This window comes from Stenella coeruleoalba, assembly GCF_951394435.1.
Source record: "Stenella coeruleoalba genome assembly, chromosome: 2".
Taxonomy (NCBI): domain Eukaryota; kingdom Metazoa; phylum Chordata; class Mammalia; order Artiodactyla; family Delphinidae; genus Stenella; species Stenella coeruleoalba.
The window spans coordinates 28,785,496-28,812,137 of NC_137147.1; the positions used below are offsets into that span (position 1 = coordinate 28,785,496).

Here is a 26,642-nt window from a genome sequence, read left to right on the forward strand (position 1 = left end):
TTTATGATAAACATCCCCAAAATGCCAGGCCCTAAAACTACATAATGTTTGTCACAGCACCTAGCACAGAGTCCAACACACTGAAGACATTCAACATGAGAGTTTCCTCTCCTGAGTAGTGTGGAAAGATTCACACTTTCCACATCTGTCAATTTCCTTTTAATTCCTCTAAACTAGTCCTGAGCAAATAAAGAAGAAATAAGCCTGATAAGGACTTTTTGTGCCTTTAGAGGCTTGTCTTCGGGTACTTGTATTTAACAACTCCACTATCCAACAGCAGAAATAAAAGAGCTGCTTTCAATTAATCTGCAAAAACAGCCTTCTATGTCCAATTTAAATCTGGACCTACCCCCATTTTTTCATAACCAACCAGAGCATATACTTAAACAATGGCTTCTTTATAGCTAAAAAACATAACGATGAGATTCTTTTCCTCGTTCTTTGGGGTTTTTTAAAGTACGTTAGTGCAAAATGAATAGACTTCGTATTTTTCTTCCCCAGCATTTTTTCATACAATATCTCTTTTCAGTATTACAACATTTCTCTGGGGTATGAGACCGTTGGAAGAACAGAAGAAATACTGGAGCGAGTTTGGGATTAGAAAGCACAGTTTTAAGTTCCAGGTCTGTTATTTAACTTTCTATGTGGTCTTGGACAAGCATTTTAACTGTAAAATGGCAATAATACCTATCTTGTGGTAACTGGAAAATATAAGAATGCATGCATAAGATCTTCATAAGCTATAGAAGATATTTTTAAGGAGATAAAAGATAAACTCAATTAACATCACATTATCAACAGCAGAGGCAAAAGTAAACAAATAAATTAGGCCTGATTTTCTAGACAATGGTGCCCTAATAGATCTGGAAGGTACCACTGAGAACACGACTTGCTAAGACTTGCTAAAATTAGACCATGAACACATGTAATTATCAATAACAATCCTACATCATTTGTACCTCCTCTAGAGCTACCCTTTTTTCAATTTATCAGTCACTGAGGTGTTAAAAAGAAAAAATAAGGCAGTAAAAAAATACCAGGAAAGCCCCACAAAACCTGAGTGTGAGGGATATAAACAATATTACACCAACAGTGGAGAGCTTCTTATGTGCCAAGCACTGTTCTTGGAGGGAAGCAGGTAAGCAAATCATATCTAACTACACAGTATGTTAGGAACACTGGTAAGTGCCATGCACAAGTAAAGCCAAGGAAGGGTACAGGGAGTGCCGGGTGGCAGGGAAGGAAGGCATGGCCTCACTGATAAGGTGACTCAGGAGGTGGCCTGAAGGAACTGAAGAGAGCCAGGGAGAAGAGTGGGAGGAGAATCCAGGGCCCAGAGGAAGCAGTGAGGGAGGGGGAAGATGGTGAGAGACAACAGAGGGTGGGGGAGGGGACAGCTTAAACCTCAGAGACTAGATTTTATTCTGAGATGAGATGTCTTTGGAGGGTCTGGGGCAGATGAGTGACATTTAACTTCTTAGCTGTGGAATCTTTTGTTCAAAGGGATCCACAGAAGATCAATATGTACAACAGATAAAATAGGAGATGCTCTGGTTAAGGAAGGGGCACCCAGAGACCTACGTCAACTGTTCCCACTTTCCCCCTCTCTCCTCTGAAGTAACAGTTTGAAAATGAGTACAAAGTCTGTAGCATCCAAACTTTCACAGCCTGTACCCCAAGAACTTTATAATCCTGCCCAGCCTATCTTTTCAAAAGGCCATTCCTGGGGAACAGCAAAAAGGAGTAAGTCAAGCTGCTGACACACAGCAGAGGAGCAGGAGTGCTGTCAGAAAAATCAGTCCTTCGTACCACTGCTTGTTAAACACCCGCCCAGGCACCAGACGCGAGAGCCCCTCTTCCCTCCCCCCAACCCCTCAGGTGTTCTCTTTCAGGGCGTCCCTTGAAATTCATTTTAACTTGATTTCACTTGTTTAAAAATGCTCTAGCAATACAGTGTCATCTGCCTCTGCTGACGTATCTCCAGATAGAGTCCCCTGTCAATTGATATGGTAGGAAAATTCTTCCTCCACTAGTGTTATTTCTTCTCTCAGTAATGACTTCCCAATTTGCTCTATTCTAATCCTACGCACCCATCAAAGTTTACTTTGTGAAGCCCTCCTCCCACATTTTGACCCTGAATTGGAATCCTAAATCTTTGGAGTGTGAAGGGAACTTCCAGGCCACCTAGTGCTCTAGTTCACGGCTCATTCCACGAACTAACCCTCTGCAGATCTGGCTGGTAGTCTTCCAGCCTCCGTAACTGCTTTTAGTGACATGCACACACTAGCCCACAAGGCAGCCTACGCTCTTTCAGACGTAAAGTACTTGTGAGGAAATTTCTTTTTACTGATCCAGAACCTGTTTCCTTCTATCACTGGTTCTGCCCTCTGGTTCTAATAGAGGAAAGTCTGCCCTCTGCCCCCCATCCCCTGCATCCAGCATAGCTTACAGTTGGCCTTGTGGCTTTCCCCATTCTGTCTCCACCTCTAAAAATGCGGCTGATGCCCCAGCCATCTCACAAGCCATCTGTGGACTGCCTTCAACCTGTAACGGTTAGCTAACAGAGTGGCAGGCAGCTCTGGTCTGTGTGTATAGCCAGTGAAGTGTCTGTGTCCCACGCCACTGACTACACCCCTTTCCTGATTCTCTCCTTTGACCTATCCTAGGACTTCTACCCTTAGCCCTGCATTCATCATTCAGTCAATGAGCATATACTGAGCACTGTCAAGAACCAGGCTAGGGTCTTCCCTGGTGGCACAGTGGTTAAGAATCCGCCTGCCAATGCAGGGGACACGGGTGCAAGCCCTGATCCAGGAAGATCCCACATGCTGCGGAGCAACTAAGCCCGTGCACCACAACTACTGAGTCTGTGCTCTAGAGCCCACACACTACAACTACTGAAGCCCGTGCGCCTTAGAGCCTGCGAGCCATAACTACTGAGCCTGTGCTCCAGAGCCCGTGTGCTGCAACTACTGAGCCCGTGTGCTGCAACTACTGAAGCCCAGACACCTCGAGCCTGTGTTCCGCAACAAGAGAAGCCACCACAATGAGAAGCCCGTGCACTGCACGAAGAGTAGCCCCCGCTCGCCACAACTAGAGAATGCCTGCATGCAGCAAGGAAGACCCAACACAGCCAAAAATATATTAAAAAAGAAAAAAAATTAAGAAAGAAAAAAAATAAAAGAACCAGGCTAGGCACTGAAAAACTAAAAGTAAATAAAATGTACTCAGCTCATAGAAGAATAAGAGTAAGCTAGGTAAAATAATAAATAGCCGGGGAAGTTGGAAAAGGCCTCAGAGGAGGAGGTGATGCCTGAGCCAGGGAGGAACTGTATCAACACCCAAGTCTCACACAGCCTTGTGTCCCCTGCACCAAATGGTACAATGCTTTCCCTTATTTGAAGTTCAGCAAATATGTAAATTTGATAAAGTAGAGAAAGCCTGCTCAGCCCCCTGAGCCTCTCCTGGAGGCGAGGGAGGGTGGTCACTGAATCCACAGTCTGAAAGGGCAGTTGTAGAGGTTGACACTGTACCTGGCTACGTACAGTATTGCTCAGGTGGTTGTCCTCGGACATCTGTGCATTCTGGAAGTAGGACAAGGGTGCAGGTAACTCTGTCATTGGAGCAACTGTATAGAAATACTTTTTCACAGAAAACAGAGCCTCTTGGGGTTCTGAAAAGGGAAAAAGAAAACAGTCTTTTGTGCATTACAGTTATACTTTTATTTTGAAACACTTTCATAAGTTACTTTCACCAAAAACAAACCTTTCTTTCATGTGTTATCCTCCAGGCCAAGCTTTCTAAGGACCTCACAGGCTGCTGTCACTTGCAGGCTCCTGGATTAGGTCTGAAATAGAATTTTACTGGGTTACCCAGAGTTCGTCAAATCCTAGTAAATCCATTCACACCAATTAAATACTTATAAGTCTAATTTGTAAACCAGTAATGTATTAATTTGCCAGGACCCTCAACTGACAAACTTTTGTCAGCTCAAGATACCTCTTGGTAATGAGTAGATCTACTTGAGAAACCAAATATTTTCAATCAGAATGATATCTAATGATTTCAGATCTAGAGCAAAGGGAGCTAAATGATCTTAAAGAATGTTCTCATCAACATCCCTCTTCCAATCCAACCTAATTTACATCACCATAAAATTATTTGTCTAGTGCTTTTAATTTTGCAAAATTTCTTTTTATCACCTCATTTTTTTTCTTTACCACAATGACCCAAGACAGGGTAAACAGGTAACATATCTATTTTACAAAAGCAAAAGGGCACCCAAGTTGAGTGACTTGCTTAAAAGCACACAACTGGGCAGACCAGGACCAAATCGCAGACTCCTAACTCCCAGCCTCTACTCTGCATCCTGGCACAGCCTTGCTTACACACATCATTCTGTCTCCCACACTTCAGCCTCCTGGGGGCCACATTCTCATTTGCCTGTCTACCTGAATTTCCATCAGCCGATTCCTTATGACTTCAACTATGCTTTTCATTGAAAGTCTTCAGAAATATAGAAGGAAAAAAATCTGTTTGCATACCTAAGCAGTATTCTAATTCACTTATAGTATCCAAAACATTACCATGTACATATTTACATGAAAGCATTTTGTTAATGTCTTGTTTCATTTTTACTTTTAACTTCAGGAACTTCTACACTCTAAATATTCTACTTTCTTATTCTAATGATTTTTTCATCAAAAACACATAAAGCAATTTTTTCCTCTAGTAAAGGTATTGACTTCCAATTAACCTTTAATGATCTATATTTGGATCATTCAAATCATGACAAATTCTTAATCAAGGTATGCTTTCCCTTTTATCCTACATGCTTTTTTTTTTTTTTGGCCACGCCATGCGGCATGCAGGATCTTAATTGCTCCACCAGGGATCAAACTCCCAATCCCTGAGGTGGAAGCGCAGAGTCTTAACCACCAGACTGCCAGAGAAGTCCCTATCCTACATGCTTTTAAATACCGTGCCTGGGACTTCCCTGGTAACACAGTGGTTAAGACTCAGCGCTCCACAGGAGGCCCATGTTTGATCCCTGGTCAGGGAACTAGATCCCACATGCATGCTGCAGCTAAGAGTTCGCATGCCACAACTAAAGAGCCGGGTGAGCGACAACTAAGGAGCCCATCAGCCACAACTAAGGAGCCCGCCTGCTGCAACTAAGACCCAGCACAACCAAATAAATAAATAAATATTTAAAAAATAATAATAATAAAATAAATAAATACTGTGCCTTTCTCCTCCCCTCCAACTTCAGCCCATAGTTAGCTGGTATGAGATCAGAGGATTGCTAATTAATATTAACTAAACATGATGTACTTATGCAATTCTGTTTTAAATATATAATATTAATTTGTTTTTAAAATAAAATGAATTAAAATTAAGAATAGATTCAATAGTTACTTTTATGGGGGTTAATCACTGGAAGGCGGTACACAAGAAGCTTCTGGGGGTATTGGTAATGCTTTGTTTCTTGATCTGGGTGCTAGTTACACAGAGGTTTCAGTCTGTGAAAATTCACTGAGTTGTACACCTACGATCTGTGCACATTCCTATATACTTCAATTAAAAAAGTCAAATAGAGTTTTGTGGGTGTAAACCTATATTTAGGGTTTGGCAATATGTATGTTAGCTTACCCAAAAGGGAAGTGGATTCCAATAGAACAGTTATATTTTCAAAGTATTGAAAGTAAATGTCCTGACCTATGCTTCTATATTTTTAAAAGTTGACTATCTAATTGAAAATTTAACATTAATGTAGCATTAATGATCAGCAACACAGCACATATTATTCCCTTCTTTTTCACAAAAACATTTAGTACAGCACCTACTACCTCAGCTAATGCAGAAATGCCACAGGATGGCAAACAGAAAAAGTTGTAACTGGTTACCTCCACTGGCTGCTCTGAAGACTATACCACGTCATTTAAAGTACAGCTCTATTACAAAAAAACCCTTAGAAATCTGTCACTGATATTCTCATACAATCCCTCAGAAACAAAACCAAGTAAGCAAGACAGTGTTAGCCAAATGAAACAAGCAAAAGGCAAGAAAAGGCGCTGCAGGCAAAAATAAATAAAAAGTAAATAAAGTGTAGTACATTTACAGGTACAATATGAGCAGAAGAAAAGTGATTGTTCATTCACTAAACAGGAGTTTACTGGCTGTCTACTTATATCAAAACTCAAAGACAGACACTGAGAGGATTTAATTAATTATGTTCACTTTACCCATTTTACAGATGGAAACAACGTGGCACACAGAAGTTCATGAACGTGCCCAAAGTCACATTCAGTAAGCAAAGGAGCAAAGCAAAGGTTCACGTATTACACTACTTTGCCTCTATATAAAATTTCATCCCTGCCATCTAGGAGTTTATAACAGTGAGCATTAAGACACACTGAGCTGATTTTTATTACTAGTAAAACTATTGCTTTGACATAAATGAGATCTTAAAAAAAAAAAGTAGTAAATGAGATCTTAAACTTCAATAACTGGTCTAACTAGAAATTAAAAACTAGTGCCAGGGCTTTCCTGGTGGCGTAGTGGTTGGGAATCCACCTGCCAATTCAGGGGACACGGGTTCGAGCCTTGGTCTAGGATGATCCCACATGCCGCCGAGCAACTAAGCCCATGCGCCACAGCTACTGAGCCTGTGCTCTAGAGCCCGCGAGCCACAACTACTGAGCCTGGGCACCACAACTACCGAAGCCCGTGCTCTACAACAAGAGAAGCCATCGCAATGAGAAGCCTGCACATGGCAACGAAGAGTAGCCCCTGCTCGCCACAACCAGAGAAAAGCCCGTGTGCAGCAATGAAGACACAACACAGCCAAAAATAAAATAAATAAAATAAAATAAATTTATTAAAGAAAAAAAACTAGTTTCAAAAGCATTCCCAATATAACAGTCCTGGTACTTCTTTTTTTTTTTTTAAAGATAAGCTATAATGAGAATCTGGTCATTTTAATTTAAGTGTTCCCATTATTAATCTTATGCTTATAGGATCTATCCAACTATTAAAAGAAATCACACAAACTGATTATCATATTGGAGCTTTCTCAGACGAATCTTGTAAGAATCATCTATAATACAGCAGTCACTTTAACATATTCCAATACTACAGTCGATCCAGACTGAACCAACTGCAGATCAAAAATATTTGAAAGAAATTCCAAAATTAAGTAAAACCTAATTTGCTTGTGCCAGCAAATAATTACAATAGTATTCACATTGTATTTACAACTATATACATACCATTTCATTGTATTAGGTATTATAAGTAATCTAGAGATGATTTAAAGTATACAGGAGGATGTGTGTAGACTACATGCAAATACTATGCCATTTTATATAAGGGACTTGAGCATCTGAGGATTTTGGTGCCCATGGGGGTGGGGGGTGGTGGGAGTCCTGAAACCACTTCTCCTCCACCCCCACCCCCTCAACCACAAGGGACGACTGTATTTAAAAACACATCTGTATTTACATGTAAAACACTAAGGCTCAGGCAAGGTGAAAGAATTTGTCAGTGTACAATTATGAGGCAAGTAACACCAGTTCCAGAACCCAGATCTTCTGATGCCCAGCCCAGGTGTTTGCCAGTTCAACAGGAGAAAGCTCATGCCTCCACTACACAATGCTGCAGGGTGACGCTCCCTGGAAGAGCTGCTCTTTACATGGAGCTTAGTAGGAAGCAAAGGTAGGCAACAGGGTTAGCTAGGTCTTCAGTCAGGTCTGGTGAACAGACAATCATTGTTGGTACAAAGAAAGGGGCAGGCAAAGCTGGATTTGATTCTGGTCCAGTAACAGCTGAAAACAATTGATGACTGCACGGAGAAAGCCAACGACCCACTGTTCCCGGACCCACTGTTCCCGCAGCGTGGCAAAAGACACCAGTGGACTTTGTAACATTCTTAACAGTGCCCTGAGAGCAAGAAAAGATAGTTGTTGGGAAGTGAGGATCTTTCATGTGACCTGGATTGCATAGGGAGTGGGAGTAGGAATGTAAGTAGATTTTGGTGTTTTCTCTCTCTGGCCAACTGCTAAAGATTTTCTGAGACTGATACAGCACAACACTCCAATTCACTGCCATCCATTCCTTTTTTCTCAAGACACTTGCTCAATCAGACAAAAGGAAAAAAAAAATCCTTCTCTGATGGGCAACTACAATTTCTTTTTATTATATACGAAGACTAAAAAAAAGCTCCAAGAGAATACAAATAATCTCGAAGTTCAGATGTGCTGAACAGAAAAGTCTGTCTAGCCAGAAAACCTATCCATCAGCACTTCGAAAAGTATCACAGGAGCAGTGTTTAAAATCCCAAAAAGGAGCTTATTAAAAATTCCATTTAAGGAAACACCAACAGAAAAGTACATTTCTGTCTCTCACTACATCCCAAGGTAGCAATTTTTTTTTTCTTTTGGTCATGCCACGCGGCATGTGGGATCTTAGTTCCCTGATCAGGGATTGAACCCGTGCCCCCTGCACTGGAAGTGCGGAGTCTTAACCATTGGACTGCCAGGGAAGCCCATCCAAGGTAACAAATTAAAATAAATAAAAATAACTTGAAATTAATTTAAAACTTCAGGAATACAGCCTAGAAAGACCCTCAGAATTTTGAGGCCAGGAGCAAATAATTTCCCCAGCCCTACAAGCGGCTTTGTGAAAGTGGTAGGCTCTAAAAAGAGCAAGGATAGTGATACATCCTATTTGGTGATTTTTTTTCCCTCCTTCCTTCCCACTCTACTTCTGTGAACCATCTGTGGTAGATTAGATTATTATTCAGCAAATATTCACTCCGTCCCCCAGCATCCCCAAGGGAGGAATACTTCTCTCCAGTGATGTTGAGCTTGGCTCTGTGACTTGCTTTGGCCTCAAGGTAGGTGCAGTCTACTACCCACTCCAGGCCTTTGGGCACAATCTTATGACTTGCTTTGGTCGATGGGATTTTGGCAGATGTGGCACAGACAGTTAAACTGTGCTTGTGCAGGTGGACTTGCCTTCTGTACTTCTGCTGTTCCCTTGTGAAGAACTTACTTTGGGTAGCCACTGCCCCTTCAGTCTGGGCCCCAGAACAAGACAAGCAAAGCAGAATTGTCTTAGCTGTCCCCTTTAAGCAGACCGAGAGCTAATGCTCTAAGGCAGCGGTCCACAACCTTTTCGGCACCAGGGACCGGTTTCGTGGAAGACAACTTTTCCAAGGACCGGGGGCGGGGGGATGGTTTCAAGATGGTTCAAGCGCATTACATTTATTGTGCACTTTATTTCTATATAATGAAATAATTATACAACTGACCATAATGCAGAATCAGTGTGAGCCCTGAGCCTGTTTTCCTGCAACTAGATGGTCCCATCTGAGGGTGATGGGAGACAGTGAAACTCAAAGAGTGTTGCTTATCCTTTCACTTTTTTCAGGAGCTTTTGGATTTGAGAATTGTGGATATGGGACCATGGTTCTGTATTATTATAGATTCTTTTCCCCCCCAAATTTAATTTCTACATGGAAGATATAATTACCCTGAGTCATTGTATCAAATTTGTTGTGGAAATGGGTAGAACACAACTAATCTTTAATGAAGAAAATGACTATTCACACTTAATTAATTCGTAAATCATTGACTATACTCAGCAATACTTGCATTTTCTCATTTGCTTTAGATCAACTTAAGGAACTGTACAAGGCATTGTGAAAACCAAATATTAATATCCTTTAATCAACAAACACTTATTGGGTTTCTTCTACATAACCATACACTGTGATAGGTACCAGGGGTGCCAGTGAATCAGATGATACTTCTGTTCACCTAAGGAGCTTACTATCTAGAGGGGAAGACAGACAAGTATGTTTTTACATTAATTACATGTTGAAATAAAAATATTTTAAATGTATTGGGTTATATAAAATATATCATTCAAGTTAATTTTACCTATTTCTATCTCAAAAATTTTTGCTCATTAGAAAATGTAAAATTAACCTTTGTAGCTCACATTATGTTTCTAATGGACAGTACTGCTCTAAAGCTTCAGGTTTTCTCTCCTACAAACAGGCTTAATACTGAAAATCCCTGACAACCTTTTCCTTCCTGAAGCTTCCCTCCCTTCCTCAGTTTTTATGACACTGCACTATGGAGGTTCTCCTCCCACCACTCATTCCCCTCAGCTGGTTCCTCATCCTCTTCCACTCCCCCATTATAAGTGTTCCTAAGGCTCTGCCTGGGCTTCCTTGTCCTCCCTCTTTCCTTAGGCATCTCCTCCACTGCTCCAACATCAACTGCTAAGTCTGTTTAAGTGACCCATGTTTACAGCTCCAGGCCTGTCCATGGGATATTTAACTGCTGGCACTTCAAAAGTGAGACTTCCAAACTGTTTCCTCATTCTCTTCCTCTCTAGACTAGTTCTTTGCCTCTAACTTCCTTATTTCTGTAATCATCTCCCCCATTCTCTAAACTTAAAGCCTCCTAGTCAACTTTACACTTTACTCCTTGCGCCTCAATTGGCTGTTATGTCCTCTTCATAATGATATTCTTCTTTCTAAGCTTCTGCCACCACCAAAGGTCAAATTTTCATTATATCTCACCCGGATTACGCAAAAGTCACCTCAAATCTCTTATCCATTCTAGCCCCCACGTACCTAAAGCAAAGTTCTTATCACAAAACTTATGAAAAGCAAAGCTCAAAACACCTTCCACATCTGCCTGGCATCTATCACATGAAGGAGAGGCAGTATTAGCGGGCTCTGAAAGGTTTTTCAGAGTACATCCAAAAGAAGTCTCTCCCTGCAACCTGAGGTAACAGTAGTGGGAGAGCAGGAGCAGAGGCAACCTGGATCTGAGAGAGAAGAGGACCACATTGGCCTTGCTGACAAATGTTATATCTTTCCTGCTAGAATGATTCTCAGAGACCAACTCCAATCCTCCAGTTCTCCCCAAATGGAAATTCACGCAGCAGTCTAGGACTAGGGGCAGCCATTAACTTAAAATTCAGCACTAGATCATATCCATTCAGAGGAAAGTATGCCCAGAATTACGGTAACTATCTACCCAAGGACGAGGAGTAGACGAATGGAAAAGCTGATGATCGATGCCGCTTCTATCATCTACTTTACCTTGGGGAAGGCGGGTAGAGGTGAGGGAATCCATCCACTCAATAAATAGGCTCCTTTTCATTATTAAGGGCTTGTTATTAAATGGAGGTGGGAGGGGGTTTAAGTTGGCTGAACCCTGCAAATGAGTTAAGGAGAACTGAAATTGGCTTTTGCAGGTGACTGAAATCAGCCAAATGCAACAGGCTTCAATCTACTTTCCTGTTTTTATCCTCCTTCATAACAGTTATTAAATGTGCACACTGGGTCACTGGACCCTTAGCATCCAGAGGGCCCCTCTTCCTAGTACACCCTCTGATATAATGCTCTCCTCAATTCAACTCCGAGGGTGTAAACCTTTCCATTGTAAAAGATAACGTAAATAACAAGATGCCCTTAACCAGATGTAATCTCTACCTGCCTCAAACTTCAGAGAATACTATGACTTTTACAATGTACTCTGCCATAATTTGCATACTATTCGTATCTCACATAGTAAACCTTGAACACTTTATTCATCTTGTCTAAAGCAGGCAAGCAATGCTTTTAAAATTATTAAGTTACTCTCCTACAAGAGAAGCAGATATTTATTTGAAAGGAATTTGAGCGGGATGAAAACGTCAAGTATCTAAAATACATGCAAAGCACTGGACGTATATGCCTCGTGACAGTCCCGATCAGGCAGATCCTGTTGTATTCCGTCCCGAACTGAGACAGAAGGAACTTAGCCCTGAGTGCCACTCGCTTCCCCTGGACAAGGACACATTCAGGGCATAAGGCGCAGAGTTTCAACAGTTGCTCAACCAGACCCAGCGCCAGGCGCTTCCTCTTTCTCCTGCTCCACTCCAGGCAAGACGGTCAATCCCCGCCCAAGGCACCTGCGCCCTGAGATGTCTTCGGGAAACCAGCACTTCCGGACCAAGGCTGCGAAGGGGAACCTCTCTTCAACCTGATCGCGCGCCGCGCCCGGAGCCCGAGAAACGGGCCGCCCCTACTCGTTCTCCACACGGGGTTCCCTGGTGCCCGCCCGACCGCACCCCGCTCCCCATTCTCGAGGACACCGGCTCCCCGGCCCGGACAACGACAAAGGGCCCGTCCCTGCCCGCAGCCACCCGTGTCGGCACCGGATGAGAGGTGTGTTTCTCTCTCCCCAGCTCCCCATCGGGCACCTACCCTTTCCTCGCCGCCACCACCGGCCTCTAGCAGCTGAGGTTTCTTCCCGAGCAGCCGCTGTTTTGTTTCCGATGTGAAATCGCGGCCTTTGGAGCGGCCCGGCCCAGGCCCCGCCCAAAAGGCCTCACCGGTTTCGTCACTTCCGGCCCCGGCGTCGTTGGTGACCGGCCCCCCGAGGGGCGGGGCCAAAGGCGGAGGGGCGTGGACCAGAGGAAGGGGGTGGATCTTCCGGTGGTGAGTGGGGACTGAGGAGGAGACCCTGCGTTCCCGTTGGCCTTCCGACCCGGAGGGGCACCCTTGCTCCCCTCTCGGCACCCGCCGACCCCTGATGGTGCCAGCACCGGTATGAGGTTGTCAGAGATCTACTGCTCTTGAGCTGAGGATCAAAATTTCTACGTAAACTGGACCCAGTGTGTGCTTCTCCTACAAGTGCTGGCATCTTAAATCTAACGTTTCTTTCATTTCTCTATAGTCCTATTGGTACAGTGTTTCTCAGTGCGAATCAGCCGCACCACAATCAAAAGGAAGCTAACTTAAATTGTAACTACCTGTGCCCTCCATCCCCTACCCAATGAATCAAAACTTTTGGTGGGTGAGAACCTGAGAAACTGCATTTTAAACAAACATCGTCTGGGATTCTTCCGCTCCAAGTGTAAGAACCAGTTTTCCTAGATGGTAAGCTTTCAGAGAGCATAAATTGTGTTATTTTTATTTTTTTATTTTTTGCGGTACGCGGGCCTCTCACCGCCGCGGCCTCTCCCTGACCGCGGCACGAACCCTTGTCCCCTGCATCGGCAAGCGGACTCTCAACCACTGCGCCACCAGGGAAGCCCAATTGTGTTATTTTTGTAATCCCAAAACCTAACATAGTATCTGGTACACAGTGAGTTGCTCTATGGTTGTTTGATTTTTGCATCTTCCAGCTTTCCATTCAAATGGCTGTAAAAACAGTACCAATAACTCCTTAAGTAGCATACCACACACATACATTCATCTGAAAGCTAAGTTAACAATGAGTACTATGTAAAACCAAAGGTGAACAATGGAGAAATGTTCAAATTCACAGGTAATCAGAAAACTGAAATCAATAACATGGCATCTGGCCAAATGAGATTTTTTATTTCTCTTAAATTCTTCCCCCAAGATAACCCTTCATATTCCTAGAGCCATCTCTCCTCCCTGCCCCCCTCGAATGCATGACCGGTTTTAAATAGGTTTTACACACTTTATATTTAAGAACAGAAGTAGCAGTAGCAAGTTTTTCTATTAACAGAGAATGTTGGGGAAACAAAAAGGTTGACACCCCCCAAAAACAATTTTTTTTTTTTTTTTTGCGGTACGCGGGCCTCTCACTGTTGTGGCCTCTCCCGTTGAGGAGCACAGGCTCCGGACGCGCAGGCTCAGCGGCCATGGCTCAAGGGCCCAGCTGCTCCGCGGCATGCAGGGATCTTCCCGGACCCGGGCACGAACCCGTGTCCCCTGCATCGGCAGGCGGACTCTCAACCACTGCGCCACTAGGGAAGCCCAACAATTTTTTTTAAAGTTCTCTCTTCCGTCCTCAAACTTCACAAGGGTAGGAATTTTTGCCCGTTTGTTTACATATATTGCAAATGCTGAGAACAATGCCTAGCACATAAAACAGTTCAATACATTTGTCAAACAAGCATAGGCTAAAAACCATCCATTTGTGAACTAGTTCAATCTCTTTGAATGCAATCTGGGATGTAAGTAGAAAGTGTTAAAATTCTGGTAAACTATTCTTAGAAACAATCTCAATACAAAAATTTTGTGCAAAGATGTTCATGGAGTATTATTAATAGCAAAAATTGGAATGCTAGATGTCCTACAATAAAGGACGGTTCACCCACTTCACCTAATATCATTAAAATTGTTTATGAAGGGCTCCCCTGGAGGTGCAGTGGTTGAGAGTCCGCCTGTCGATGCAGGGGACACGGGTTCATGCCCTGGTCCGGGAAGATCCCACATGCCGCGGAGCGGCTGGGCCCGTGAGCCATGGCCACTGAGCCTGCGCGTCCGGAGCCTGTGCTCCTCAACGGGAGAGGCCACAACAGTGAGAGGCCCGCGTACCGCAAAAATAAATAAATAAATATATGTTTATGAAGATTGTGTATAACAGAAACATTCTAATCCTGTTAATTAAAAAATAAGACATAACATTAATGCATACATCAAAACACATTCCTGCAAAAAGGAAATAAAATTGATTTAAAAAGCAACCAGTGGCTGAATTACTGGACTAAAGATAAATTTTCCTCTAGTTTTCTGTATTTCTTCACCTTTTTAGGAATATGGAAACCCAGAAAGCGCTGAGGAAGAACCAGTAAAAAGACACAGACTAGACCCCTTCCCGGAAATGCGTATGCTAGCTTTCTGTGTGCTTAGGTGCCGGAGCTACTGAGGGTCAACGTCTGGACAGCCGAAAAGAATGTGATGTGCAGATGAGAGCAGCAATTAACCAAAAGTTGATAGAAAGAGAATGCGTCAAAGAGTTACTGAGAGCTAAATTAATTGAATGTGGCTGGAAGGATCAGTTGAAGTCACACTGCAAAGAAATAATTAAAGAAAAAGGACTAGAACACCTTACTGTTGATGACTTTGGTGGCTGACATCACACCAAAATGCAGAGCCCTGGTACCTGATAGTGTAAAGGAGCTCCTACAAAGAATAAGAACATTCCTTGCTCAGCATGCAGCCTTTAAGATTGAATTAGATTGTTGTTTTGTGGTTTTATTTCTGAAAGTAAAACTTGCCATAAATTAGGAATTGATTTCCCAAAATAAAATCCTTTTTTGTATGATGGTATACAGTTTTCAGTAATGTATACAATTGTATAGATTTTTTCCCCCTAAATGTGTTATTTTAATAAATATCTCATGAATGAGTTTGAAGTTTCCTTGGATTTTGGAATAAATGGGACTTTATTAATAATTCATCAGATTTGTTAAAAGTCAAGCAGCTAATATAGTTTAAGTGTTAAGTATGTAAACGTTAAGTAAGCAAATCTCTGTAATAACAATTGAGGAGAGGGAAGCAGCCTCTTCTGATTGTTTGGATGTAGTGTATGCCTCTTTTGAATTCCTATAGTTTATAATATATGTCCCATCTTGTTAAAAAAAAAAAAAAAAGATACAGACTAGAGGAACAAGGCTAAAGTGACATCCTAGACACCAAGAAAGAAGAGTCCCAAATAGGGAGCAAACATCCATAGTGCTAAGAGGTAAACTAGGGTGTAGCCTCTTAAAAAGCCAGAGTCTCATTTAGGCTATCACCAGTCACCAGTGGAATGAAGAGATACAGACTACTGAGACTTAAGAAATTTGGAAGCAAGATCCTTTTTGACTCAGCTCCTACAGAAATGGAAACAAAAATAAACAAATGGGACCTAATGAAACTTAAAAGCTTTTGCACAGCAAAGGAAACCATAAACAAGATGAAAAGACAACCCTCAGAATGGGAGAAAATATTTGCAAATGAAGCGACTGACAAAGGATTAATCTCCAAAACATACAAGCAACTCATACAGCTCAATATCAAAAAAACAAACAACCCAATCCAAAAATGGGCAGAGGACCTAAATAGACATTTCTCCAAAGAAGATATACAGATTGCCAACACATGAAAGAATGCTCAACATCATTAATCATTAGAGAAATGCAAATCAAAACTACAATGAGATATCATCTCACACCAGTCAGAATGGCCATCATCAAAAAATCTAGAAACAATAAATGCTGGAGAGGGTGTGGAGAAAAGGGAACTCTCTTGCACTGTTGGTGGGAATGTAAATTGATACAGCCACTATGGAGAACAGTATGGAGGTTCCTTAAAAAACTACAAATAGAACTACCATATGACCCAGCAATCCCACTACTGGGCATATACCCTGAGAAAACCGTAATTCAAAGGGAGTCATGTAGGGCTTCCCTGGTGGCGCAGTGGTTGAGAGTCCGCCTACCGGTGCAGGGGACACGGGTTCATGCCCTGGTCTGGGAAGATCTCACGTGCCGCGGAGCGGCTAGGCCCGTGAGCCATGGCCGCTGAGCCTGCGCTCCGCAACGGGAGAGGCCACAACAGTGAGAGGCCCGCGTACCGCAACAAAACAAAACAAAACAAAAACAGTCATGTACCAAAATGTTCATTGCAGCTCTATTCACAATAGCCAAGACATAGAAGCAACCTAAGTGTCCATCAACAGATGAATGGATAAAGAAGATGTGGCACATATATACAATGGAATATTACTTAGCCATAAGAACGAACGAAACTGAGTTATCTGTGGTGAGGTGGATGGACCTAAAGACTGTCATAGTGAAGTCAGAAAGAGAAAAACAAATACCGTATGCTAACACATATATATGGAATCTAAAAAAGAAAAAAAAAATGGTCAGAAGAACCTAGGGGCAAGATGGTAAAGATGCAGACCTACTAAGAGAATGGACTTGAGGATATGGGGAGGGGGAAGGGTAAACTGGGATAAAGTGAGAGAGTGGCATGGACATATATACACTACCAAATGTAAAACAGATAACTAGTGGGAAGCAGCCGCATAGCACATGGAGATCAGCTCGGTGCTTTGTGACCACCTAGAGGGGTGGGATAGGGAGGGTGAGAGGGAGGGAGATGCAAGAGGGAAGAGATGTGGGAACATATGCATAACTGATTCACTCCATTATAAAGCAGAAACTAACACACCATTGTAAAGCAATTATACTCCAACGAAGATGTTAAAAAAAATTTTTGGAGAGTACATATAACTATAAGCTACTCTTTGTGGAATCTCTACTGTAGTGAAAAGGAGAGGACCTAAGGTTGTTTGTTTTGTTTAAAAACTTACTCCAGCCTGAAGGAAGAAAGAAGATAACGGAAACTCCAGAGCAAGGCTCAAGAAACTGCAAACTGTAGTTACAAACCAGAAACATGAGTGGGGGAGGTCTTCTGGATAGGAGTACCCATCCTTAATTATAGAAAGCAAAGGTTCAAGATGCGTGTCATAAACTGGAGAGAATATGCCTAAATGACTCTTTTAAAGTTAAGCTTTTGTTAACCTTGAGAGTTTTTGCTAAGTAAGAGGGAAAATCAAATGACTTTTACTCATTCATACCTAAGATAGCACTGGAAGTTTTTTTTTTTGCCATGCCGCACAGCATGCAGGATCTTAGTCCCCTGACCACGGACTGAAACAATCTGTTTCCCTTGAAGTGGAAGCGCAGAGTCTTAACCATTGGACCACCATGGAAGTCCCAGCACTGGAAGTTTAAGAACTATAAAAGCTGCAGTGTTTGTGGTTAAGAAGTGAAGTTCAGTAAAAGAATGAGAAAAATAGTAGAGGGTCCAGACTATCTGCAGTGGTGTATTTATATTTTCCCCAGAAGTGTCTGGAACTTGGGAGCAGGAATGGAGAAATAAATGACCAAAAAAAAAAAAAAAGAAAGAAAAAAGAAAAAAATGGTGGCAAAAATCAATAGTAAGCAGTGAAAGATGAAGCAGCAAGGAAATCCAGTGCTGGACCTGTTAGAGCTACCTGGGGAGAGGGGCTGTTCGAGCCTCTAGAGAGGCTAGAGCAGTCACTCGTCACAAGTAAATAAAGTCAAGATTCAAGACCAGTTCTTTACACCATAGATTCAGCAAGGCAATCCAATTTATTAACACTTCCCACATAAAAGCAGTTTACTTTTATTTATACATCATTGCTCTGTTTGCTATGGGAGTAAAGTAGAATTGAAAAATGAAAAATAATACTGTCATCAAGACTAGGTGCTTGACCATATTCTATCTTACTAGCTCTCACATCGTTTTCATTCCTTGCAAGGATCTGGCTCAGATTTGGAACAGCTCAAGATGAAGGGCTGGCTTTAGCTTACTCATCTTGCATTTTTAGTCTTAAGTTCTATATGACTGTCAATATTTTATTAAATCTAATTTCCTTCTTAAAGAACCTGGGGCCCGTTTAAAAAAAAATTTGTCTCAAGAATATACTCAAAATGAAACTTTAATATCTAGCTTTTCCACCTGCTCTAACAATTAGCCAAATCTCTTCACCTGGGTATATTTGCCATTATCTTTTAACTGACAGGGGAAAAAAATGAACCTTCATAGTTTCTAGATTCTACAATGTGAAGTGTTCTCTAGTTTTTCCTTTTGTTATGAGAAAAAAACCAGGAAAAATTGTTTAGAACAATTTTTAAATTCACAATACTTTTTGCCTCAACAAAGATTTGCTAAAAATGCTTCCTATGAGGGAATTTTATTAACAAGCACTTTCCTCTGCTCTTAGGTGGCTATTAGCATCTAGACCATATCTATCCAATGTAACTTTCTTTAGTCAAAATAATGTTCTTCAATCTGCAATGTCTACCCAATATTGGAAACCATTAGCTAAATATGGCTATTGAGCACTTGAAATACGAATATTGCAAACAAAAAACGGGATTTTTAAATCCAATTTAGTCACACATCACTTCTGAACACTTGAAATATGGCTAGTGTAACTGAAGAGCTGAGTTTTAAATTTTAATGAATTAAAAAACTTGACAGCGCAGATCTAGACCATGAATTAGATAGAATCCAATATGCAGGCCTCTAGATATCCTACCTAAGGAACACTAGCAGTGTTGCAGTGAGTAGTTAAGACTATGTGATCTTGGGAATTCCCTGGCGGTCCAGTGGTTAGGACTCCGCGCTTTCACTAATGAGGGTGCAAGCTAAGATCCGGCATGCCCTGCAGTGCAGCCAAAAAAGAAAGAGACTATGTGATCTCTAAGGTCCCCTCTACATATTACTACCTCTGCTGACAAGCTTCCTACTATCTATCCCTTTCCTCTCAACCTTGAAGTTAGCTCATCAAGTTTGACAGTTCATATAGTACATTGTATATCTATTAGTGATCCTCTCATTATTTTTTTCTCCACCACTAGACTCTCAGCTACTAAAGAGATCTTATTTATGTCTATCACTCCATCTAGCTTAAAACATGAATGGCACATATTAATTGTGCTTCAATGGCAAATGTAAGTCATACACAAAAAGACGAATGGGTTACCTGGCTTAATATTTCAGCTACCACTCTGTGCAAGAGAATCCAAAAGTCATCTATCCAACTAATACATGATGAGGCAGAGTAGGCCGACTTAGAGCGTCATTTAATTCAAACAACATGGCTTGAAAAAAATTTTTACTCATTTTTGTTTATAGAAATTATCTTTTCTTCCTGGGCATTTCAGATTGCCAATCCTAATTTAGCCTTCGTATGAGTCAAGTAATAAAATGAAAGGCAAAGAATCTTTTAAATAAAGATGAAAATTAAGCATTCAAATGCAAATAAACAATATTTCAATAATTTAACATAATCACATTTCGAAAAATCTACCAGTTTATCAAATATTATAAGCTCATCTTGGTCTATAGTATGAATATAATAGTAATAATTCCTGGGTTTAAAATATACACGTGTGAATTTCCCTAGTTTTCTTCCCGACACTTAGATTGCCTATTTCTTTGCCTGTTTGGGATTCCTTCTAATACCTTTCTTTAGCTACTGGTATTCACAAATCAATTTCACCATCTTTTGCTAAGCAAAACAATTTCTCAATTTCATATTAATAGAAGGCTGAAATATGACTTGGAAAAATGTGTTAACCACTTTGACATAAAACCTTTCAGCAGTTTTTGGGTAGAAAGTGGAAACATTCATAGAACTTATTTGAAAGAGCTGGGTAAATAAGCCTCATATACACATTGTATACCTGCTTACATTTATTTGCATTAAATTTTTTTCTTCATATTAAAGGAGAAAAAAATGTTAATAATGTTTAGTACAATTTGACTCTTGAACTCATTGTATTCTCAGTTTGTCCACCATATCTAGTATCCATGCCTGATTAGTACCTGAAACTGCACTCTCCACAAAATAATCATCGGCCTCTACTATTACATATCAGGAAGTGCTATGATAAGATTCAGAGTGAGTAACAACATAAACTTCTCTCAGGAGAAAATGTGCTGGGGCTGGCTGGGAATAAAGCCTAGAATATTGGAGTTGTTCTCAGGCAACCTTTTTGGAAGACTACTTCATGTTCATAAACAAATAATACCTACCTCTTTATTTGCCTCAAAAAACGTTTTTCTCCTTAAAATGAACTTAAAAAGAAAATTAAGCTGCATTAGTGTAATCTATTAGGATAAAATACTAGTACTGAGTAGACACTTTAATCTTCTAATCAAAGCAGTTCTTGGATCACTTAGCACTGGCAACATGTGGTAGCTGGTGAGAAAGGCAAACTCTTAGGCCCACTCTAGCCCTAAGTCTGCATTTTAACAAGATTCCCCCAGGTGATTCAGCTGCATGTTAAAGTTTGAGAAAAACCATTTTCTTCCTGTACACAGATATACACATTTGAAATTATTTTATTTACAGGGTCAAATGAGGAAAAAGCACATTGGTTTCCTCCTAACTGCCACATCAAGAATGGTTGTCAAGACTTTCATCTAATTTTATAACAACCTGAATGGGCAATATGGATTAAACTAAGGTTTCCAAGTTGAAATTAACCTATGGACAAATGGTAAAGACAACCCAGAAAGTTCAAGCAATTTAGTAAAAATTTTCTTATGTGTATTCTTCCTGACACTACAATATGCCAGCTTATACATGTCCAGTTCTTTATATACAAACCTGAAAAATAAGAACTCTGAAAACCTTGAAGTTTAACCTTTGTGGCAAAATCTGACTTGAACTGACATTAAACTATTAATGTAGTAAATGTAGTAGGTCTTTTAACCCACTGACTGTGATCATTCCTGTTTTGCTGCAAAAGTGTTAACGTATAAATTTGGGATCCTGACACAAATCTCACTGGAAGTGTTACGCAGTATATGGTATGTGCCCCCAAGGGTTTCACACAAGGGCCCTTTTAAGGTAAATGTAATTGAAAGAGCAGAAGAGACCCAAGCAAGGAAAATTAAATCTACCTGAATAAACTTCCATGCTAATGCTGGCTAAATAAAAACAACCTAATATGATGCCTTAGAAGCAATAATATGGTAAAAGATAGAGAGGCATAATAAACTGCTTGAACAGGGAGTCACGCTGGGGGTCAATCTGAGAAAAGGCTAGTAAAAGAATTTGTAAATGGTAAGGAGCATGTTTCTAAAATTTTCCCTTCAGAAACCACAATTTAAAATATTATAACACTAAAGGGGGGAATATCTCCACAGATGTCTAGATTAATCGAAAATAAGGCAAACGGCCTCTTTGACCTTTAGTTACTAATACTCAAAAACTGAGTCCGTCAAAAATTCAGCCCATATTTTCAAGTTAAGTTTCTAGTATGCACCGCATAATTACAACATGATGCCATTTATTTAACAAGACTCTGAAAGAATGAGTCCCCAAGATCAAATATATACATTTTTAATATTTGAAATATTTACATAATGGAACCATGTCATGGTCCAATGTTAAGAACAGTGTTTTCAAATGTCCTCTTAAGATTAAAAAAAATCTAGTAACTCAAGCTCAGTTTATGCTTTTTATGCTTTTTTTTAACACCCCCTCCCCCACCCAATCTTTTTAAAAAATAAATACTCAGACACAGGAATAGCTGCACCTAATTTCTGTTAAGAACTATTTAAAACTTGTTACATTTTCAGGTAATTTTGCTCCCTGGTGAATTTCTGATCTACCATAAAGAAAGCCCCATGTATGTCTCTAAGAACACCATCAGTATGTTTTTAAACTTTGATAAGCAGAGGTAAACAAGGTGTGTGCCTACATATACACACACAAGATAGAAACCCTTTACAAAACAAAAAACTAGTGGTAACTGCTTTAAATGATTTACTTTATCCTCAGAAATAAGATGTAAACTTTGTAAATTGCCATGATAAATTCCTATTGTATTTTGTCAAACATTCCTAGTCTGTAAAATTGCCTAATTTTTTATTTTGCTTATTTTTAAAAAAGATTTTTTTCACTTAAGCTTTTTGAATGAAGCTTTTTTTTTTTTTTAAACAAAGGGGTACAAAATTAAACTAAGGACCAATTAGTGCAAAAAATGCATTAAATAAAGCTCTCCAGAATCTAAGGATCTGCCTCATACCTGAACAATGAAATCAGGGGGGAAAACCACTATGACTCACACTCCCTTAAAAGAGAGGCTGACGCAGCCAGCTTTCAACAGAAAAACCCATTCCGTTCAACAAACTGTTGCTTGCCACAAGAGAATACTATACTCCGGGAGACTAATAACCTAATTATCCCAGATATTTGGGTTGGCACAATACCATGTTTCCTTTACAATTCTAGTCTTCAATTAGGAAATGTTTCAGGGAAACTTCCAAAGCAAATTAGGGAAAAGTAAGACTTTTATACATACATTCACACAAACACATTCATACAGAGATACAGTAGGAATGGATTGTCTGCTACTTTTCGCACTCTAATTTTAAATTCCATGCCATCATGAGGGCCTGCCATTTTTGATCAAGCGGGTAAGGGTAATAGGTATGACTGGTATTCTTTCAATTTAAAATTGTTCATGTTGGTGCCTATACAGTACAGTTCAATATTAAGTGCAATTCTGCAAAAGAATTGGCGAGTCATTTTAATATTTACAAGGAACAAATCAGCAGAACAAAATTATATCAGATAGGCTGTGTACAGTAGCTGCGGCTTATAAAACATACCAGTAATTTGTACCTGGTGAGTATAAAGAGAACCATGGTAGGATTCAGATGTCTTTACAACCAAGGGAGTACACATGGCATTAACAAATTAGAGGACAAAAAAAATTCACATTTTCTACATTAAAAAAAAATTACAGATCTCACAAACGTCTTTGAAGACAAAAAAAAAAAAAAAATTAAAGTCCTGTGAAGGGTGGGAAAGAAGAAATCTGAAATGGAACTCTAAATGTAAAAAGAATTTTACTTCACAAGACCAATTTTCTTGGCTTCTGTTTCATATATCAATAATCTCCACATCTTGACTATAAAAACTTCTGCTTCTTCATCAAGTACCTAAAAAAGGAACAAGACAAAAAACAGTCACACACGTAAGAGAAGCAATCATAAGCATCTCCCAACAAGGTAACTGGAATAAAAAAGGCTTTTATCTACCAACAAGCATTTATTTATACATGTCTTGAAAAACTACTTCCTGAGGAAAGCAAATGTTATAAAGAACACAGTAATTTAGACAGAACTGGTTATGTAACTACATAATACTTAATACAGAGTATCTCATTTACCCCTCCCCAAGAACCTCACAATCTTAACATTTATTGAGCACTTATTACATAAGTGACACTGAAATATTAAATGAGAATATATGTGTAGCATTTTAATATAGTATCTGGGATAGAGTAAACAAAGTGAACACTATCATCACGAGGGACACAAGACTATTGAATAAATAAAAGGTTTTTTTCTCCTTGGCAAATCAAGTTATTTTTTCTATCTACGTATGAGTTAGTCGCATCATGTCCTCACCACTGCACTACTCCTGCCCTCATCACCCACACATACGTGGCACTCTACACCAGGGCTGCTGTGCAGTAAACTGGAATAGCATGCTTCCTTCTACAGAAGGCAGCAATGACTGAGTTCCAGGGTACCACCGTCATAACGGCATCTGGCCTAATGCTGCCAAGACTCTGGAGAAGCAGGCCAGGTTAGGAGTTAAGCAAACCACATCTCTAGCCAGACTACTTGGATTCAAATAGCTCTTCTACCTCTTATTAGTTACGTATTCTTGGTTGGGTTACTTAATCACAATCAGCCTCAGTTCTCTCATCTGTAAGACAGAGGTTATAGTAGCTATGTCATACTGCTTCTACTGTGGGAATTAAAAGAGTTGATATGTACCAAGTGCTTTGAAGAGTGCTTATTATTACAATCAGTAAGTACCTAAAACAAGCCAGAAATGGATTTTCCTGAGAAATTTCCTTACATTTCTCAGTGATGACAAATAAAGAACTTAAATAAGACATCTATGAGCCAGACTTAACCCATAGTTTAAAAAAAATTGCTGTGGGAATTCCCTCGTGGTCCAGTGGTTAGGACTCCACGTTCTCACTGCCAAGGGCGCAGATTCAATCCCTGGTCAGGGAACTAAGATCCCACAGCCAAAAAAAAATGAACTACGCTGCAACACTAATTAATGAGGAATTGAACCCAGGTACAAAAATGCAACCAAAGTTCATTAACTTACATAAAATGAGGAAAGGTACAGTTTGAAAAAGATTTCTAATAAGAGCAAAATACTACTTGAGCTAAAATTTCCATCTCATTTATTCAAGAAATATTTAGAGGGTCCATGAGCTATTACCAGAACTGGCTGACAACACCAACTCAATTGGTTTCCTCCCACTCTGATCAACAATGAGCCAGAAAAAATAATCAAAAACAATATAAGCGAATAAGCAGTAGAGTTTAATTATACTCTAAATATCAAACTATTTCAACAGATCAAACGGATTAATAGTGACACATGACATCTTCACCAACAGTGATTATACCTCTGCCAAGGCCACAAACCAGAACACTGATTTTTTTTTTTTTTTTTGCGGTACATGGGCCTCTCACTGCTGTGGCCTCTCCCGTTGCGGAGCACAAGGCTCTGGACGCGTAGGCTCAGCGGCCATGGCTCATGGGCCCAGCCGCTCTGCGGCATGTGGGATCTTCCCAGACCGGGGCACGAACCCGTGTCCCCTGCATCGGCAGGCGGACTCTCAACCACTGCGCCACCAGGGAAGCCCCTGATTTTTTTTTTTTTTGGCCGCATGACTTGTGGGATCTCAGTCCCCCCACCAGGTATTCAACCTGGGCCCTTGGCAATGAAAGTGTAGAGTCCTAACCACTGGACTGCCAGGAATTCCCTGATTTTTTTTTTTTTAATTCCTTAACTCAGGCCTAACTACAAAACCCTCTCTTCACTCAAGGATAACTTTGTGAAGAGGCTGGAAGGTCAAGGAAGTTCAGATTGTATCCCTAAGGACTGGGATCTATTCACATTTCTCCTTTCATCTGAGGCTCAGAATTATGGCATCAAACTTTTCACAAACGTTTTTTCAGGAATTTTAGACAACAGATGCATTAGGCTAGCTAGGCAGCAGAAAACTAATGTTATCTGGCTTCAGACATCACATAGTGTTTGGACACATAACATCTTGACCTTAGAGCTCCTTTTAGTTAGGCACCCTCCTATGGCACTCCCTGACAACTTTAATTGCAGCTCAAAATGAAAGTTTCCCTGGTCACCTATCATCTCACATCATGCTTGACGTTTCTTCTTCCTCTCTGACTCTTCTTCCTGTTGCTACTTTCCCACTCTGCCCTTTAGACCCTATTCCACTTTATGCTATCCCAACTTCTTTAATTAGACTTTTCATCTCCTTACCTTAATTGAAAATGTGGTACGTCCCCTAAAGACCCTGACACCCCTGTGGCCTTCTGAGAAAGCTCCTCACTTTCAAAGCTTTAGTCTCCACAAGAGAGGGGAAGCTGCTGGATCTTCATTGTTTCTCTCCTAGTAAACAATATCTCCACTGATGTTCGCGAGATCTCATTACACCACCAGTTCACTCCAACAGCAGCTGTCTAGCAAATATCTAATCTTTCATCCACATTAAATGAGTGCTCTGGCAGCTGGTTCTTGTATTTCTCTCCAATCCCAGTCCCAACACACAGTAATTTCTATTTCTGTGTGTTATAACCCAGCTTAAAGTTCATTGATATTCTAAACAATGACATCAACTCTGCCCCAGAAACTCCCATGGCCATACTTTGCACCTTGCCATCATCTGGATTAATTTACCAATTGTATTCTTAAACATTCTACTCTCTAACTAAACCTCTCTTTCCAGTTATTTCATTCCAACACATCTCCCACAGCTTCATTGGAACCACCAATCTTTGATTCATTCAGACCACCAACTCTGTTCTGATATTATTTCCTTTCCTTCCTAGACTGGAGTTCACAGTCCATTCTATCACTCTCTCACCTTTACCATCAATTCTCTTCCTTTCTTTTCTCACAAAATCAATGCAACCACAACCACTAACTCTAATACCCAAATTAAGTGCAATTTGGGATTTGATGTTTAACTACTGCCAACCCAACAGACACCTGCCCAAGTGACAAAAGAGTAATACAATCTTCAAGTCTCAGTTTACATGGTAATTCCTGTGATGGTTTCCCTAACTTCCGTCAACACCTAACTACTCATCTCCTCTGCCCCCATGATCATTTTTATATATCCCCATTATACTAAGGATATTACAGTATCAATATTGGTACACTTGTTTCCCTGCTGGTTCTTTAAGGGCAGATATTCCACCTTTCTGTGCTTCT

General features: G+C 40.5%; 2 protein-coding genes across 8 annotated transcripts in view; both read right to left on the minus strand.

Annotated features, from left to right (window-relative positions):
- The window catches only part of PSEN1 (presenilin 1), a 77,866-nt gene extending 65,455 nt beyond the window's left edge, over positions 1-12,411 (minus strand). Inside the window, exons 1-3 of one of the 2 annotated variants that reach the window (XM_079914261.1) lie at positions 12,272-12,411; positions 3,766-3,847; positions 3,546-3,673 (exon numbers count right to left, since the gene is read on the minus strand). In XM_079914261.1, the coding sequence (XP_079770387.1) occupies positions 3,546-3,620 (75 nt within the window). In that variant the 5' untranslated portion in view covers positions 3,621-3,673; positions 3,766-3,847; positions 12,272-12,411. Of the gene's footprint in view, positions 1-3,533; positions 3,674-3,765; positions 3,848-12,271 lie in introns of both variants that reach the window. The other variant, XM_079914260.1, reaches the window with a different exon arrangement.
- A 4,729-nt stretch (positions 12,412-17,140) lies between these two features.
- Positions 17,141-26,642, minus strand: part of RBM25 (RNA binding motif protein 25) — a 56,963-nt gene continuing 47,461 nt past the window's right edge. For all 6 annotated transcript variants that reach the window (XM_079914729.1, XM_079914728.1, XM_079914727.1 and 3 more), the window contains one exon: positions 17,141-23,308. In XM_079914729.1, the coding sequence (XP_079770855.1) occupies positions 23,216-23,308 (93 nt within the window). In that variant the 3' untranslated portion in view covers positions 17,141-23,215. The remainder of the gene's footprint in view (positions 23,309-26,642) is intronic.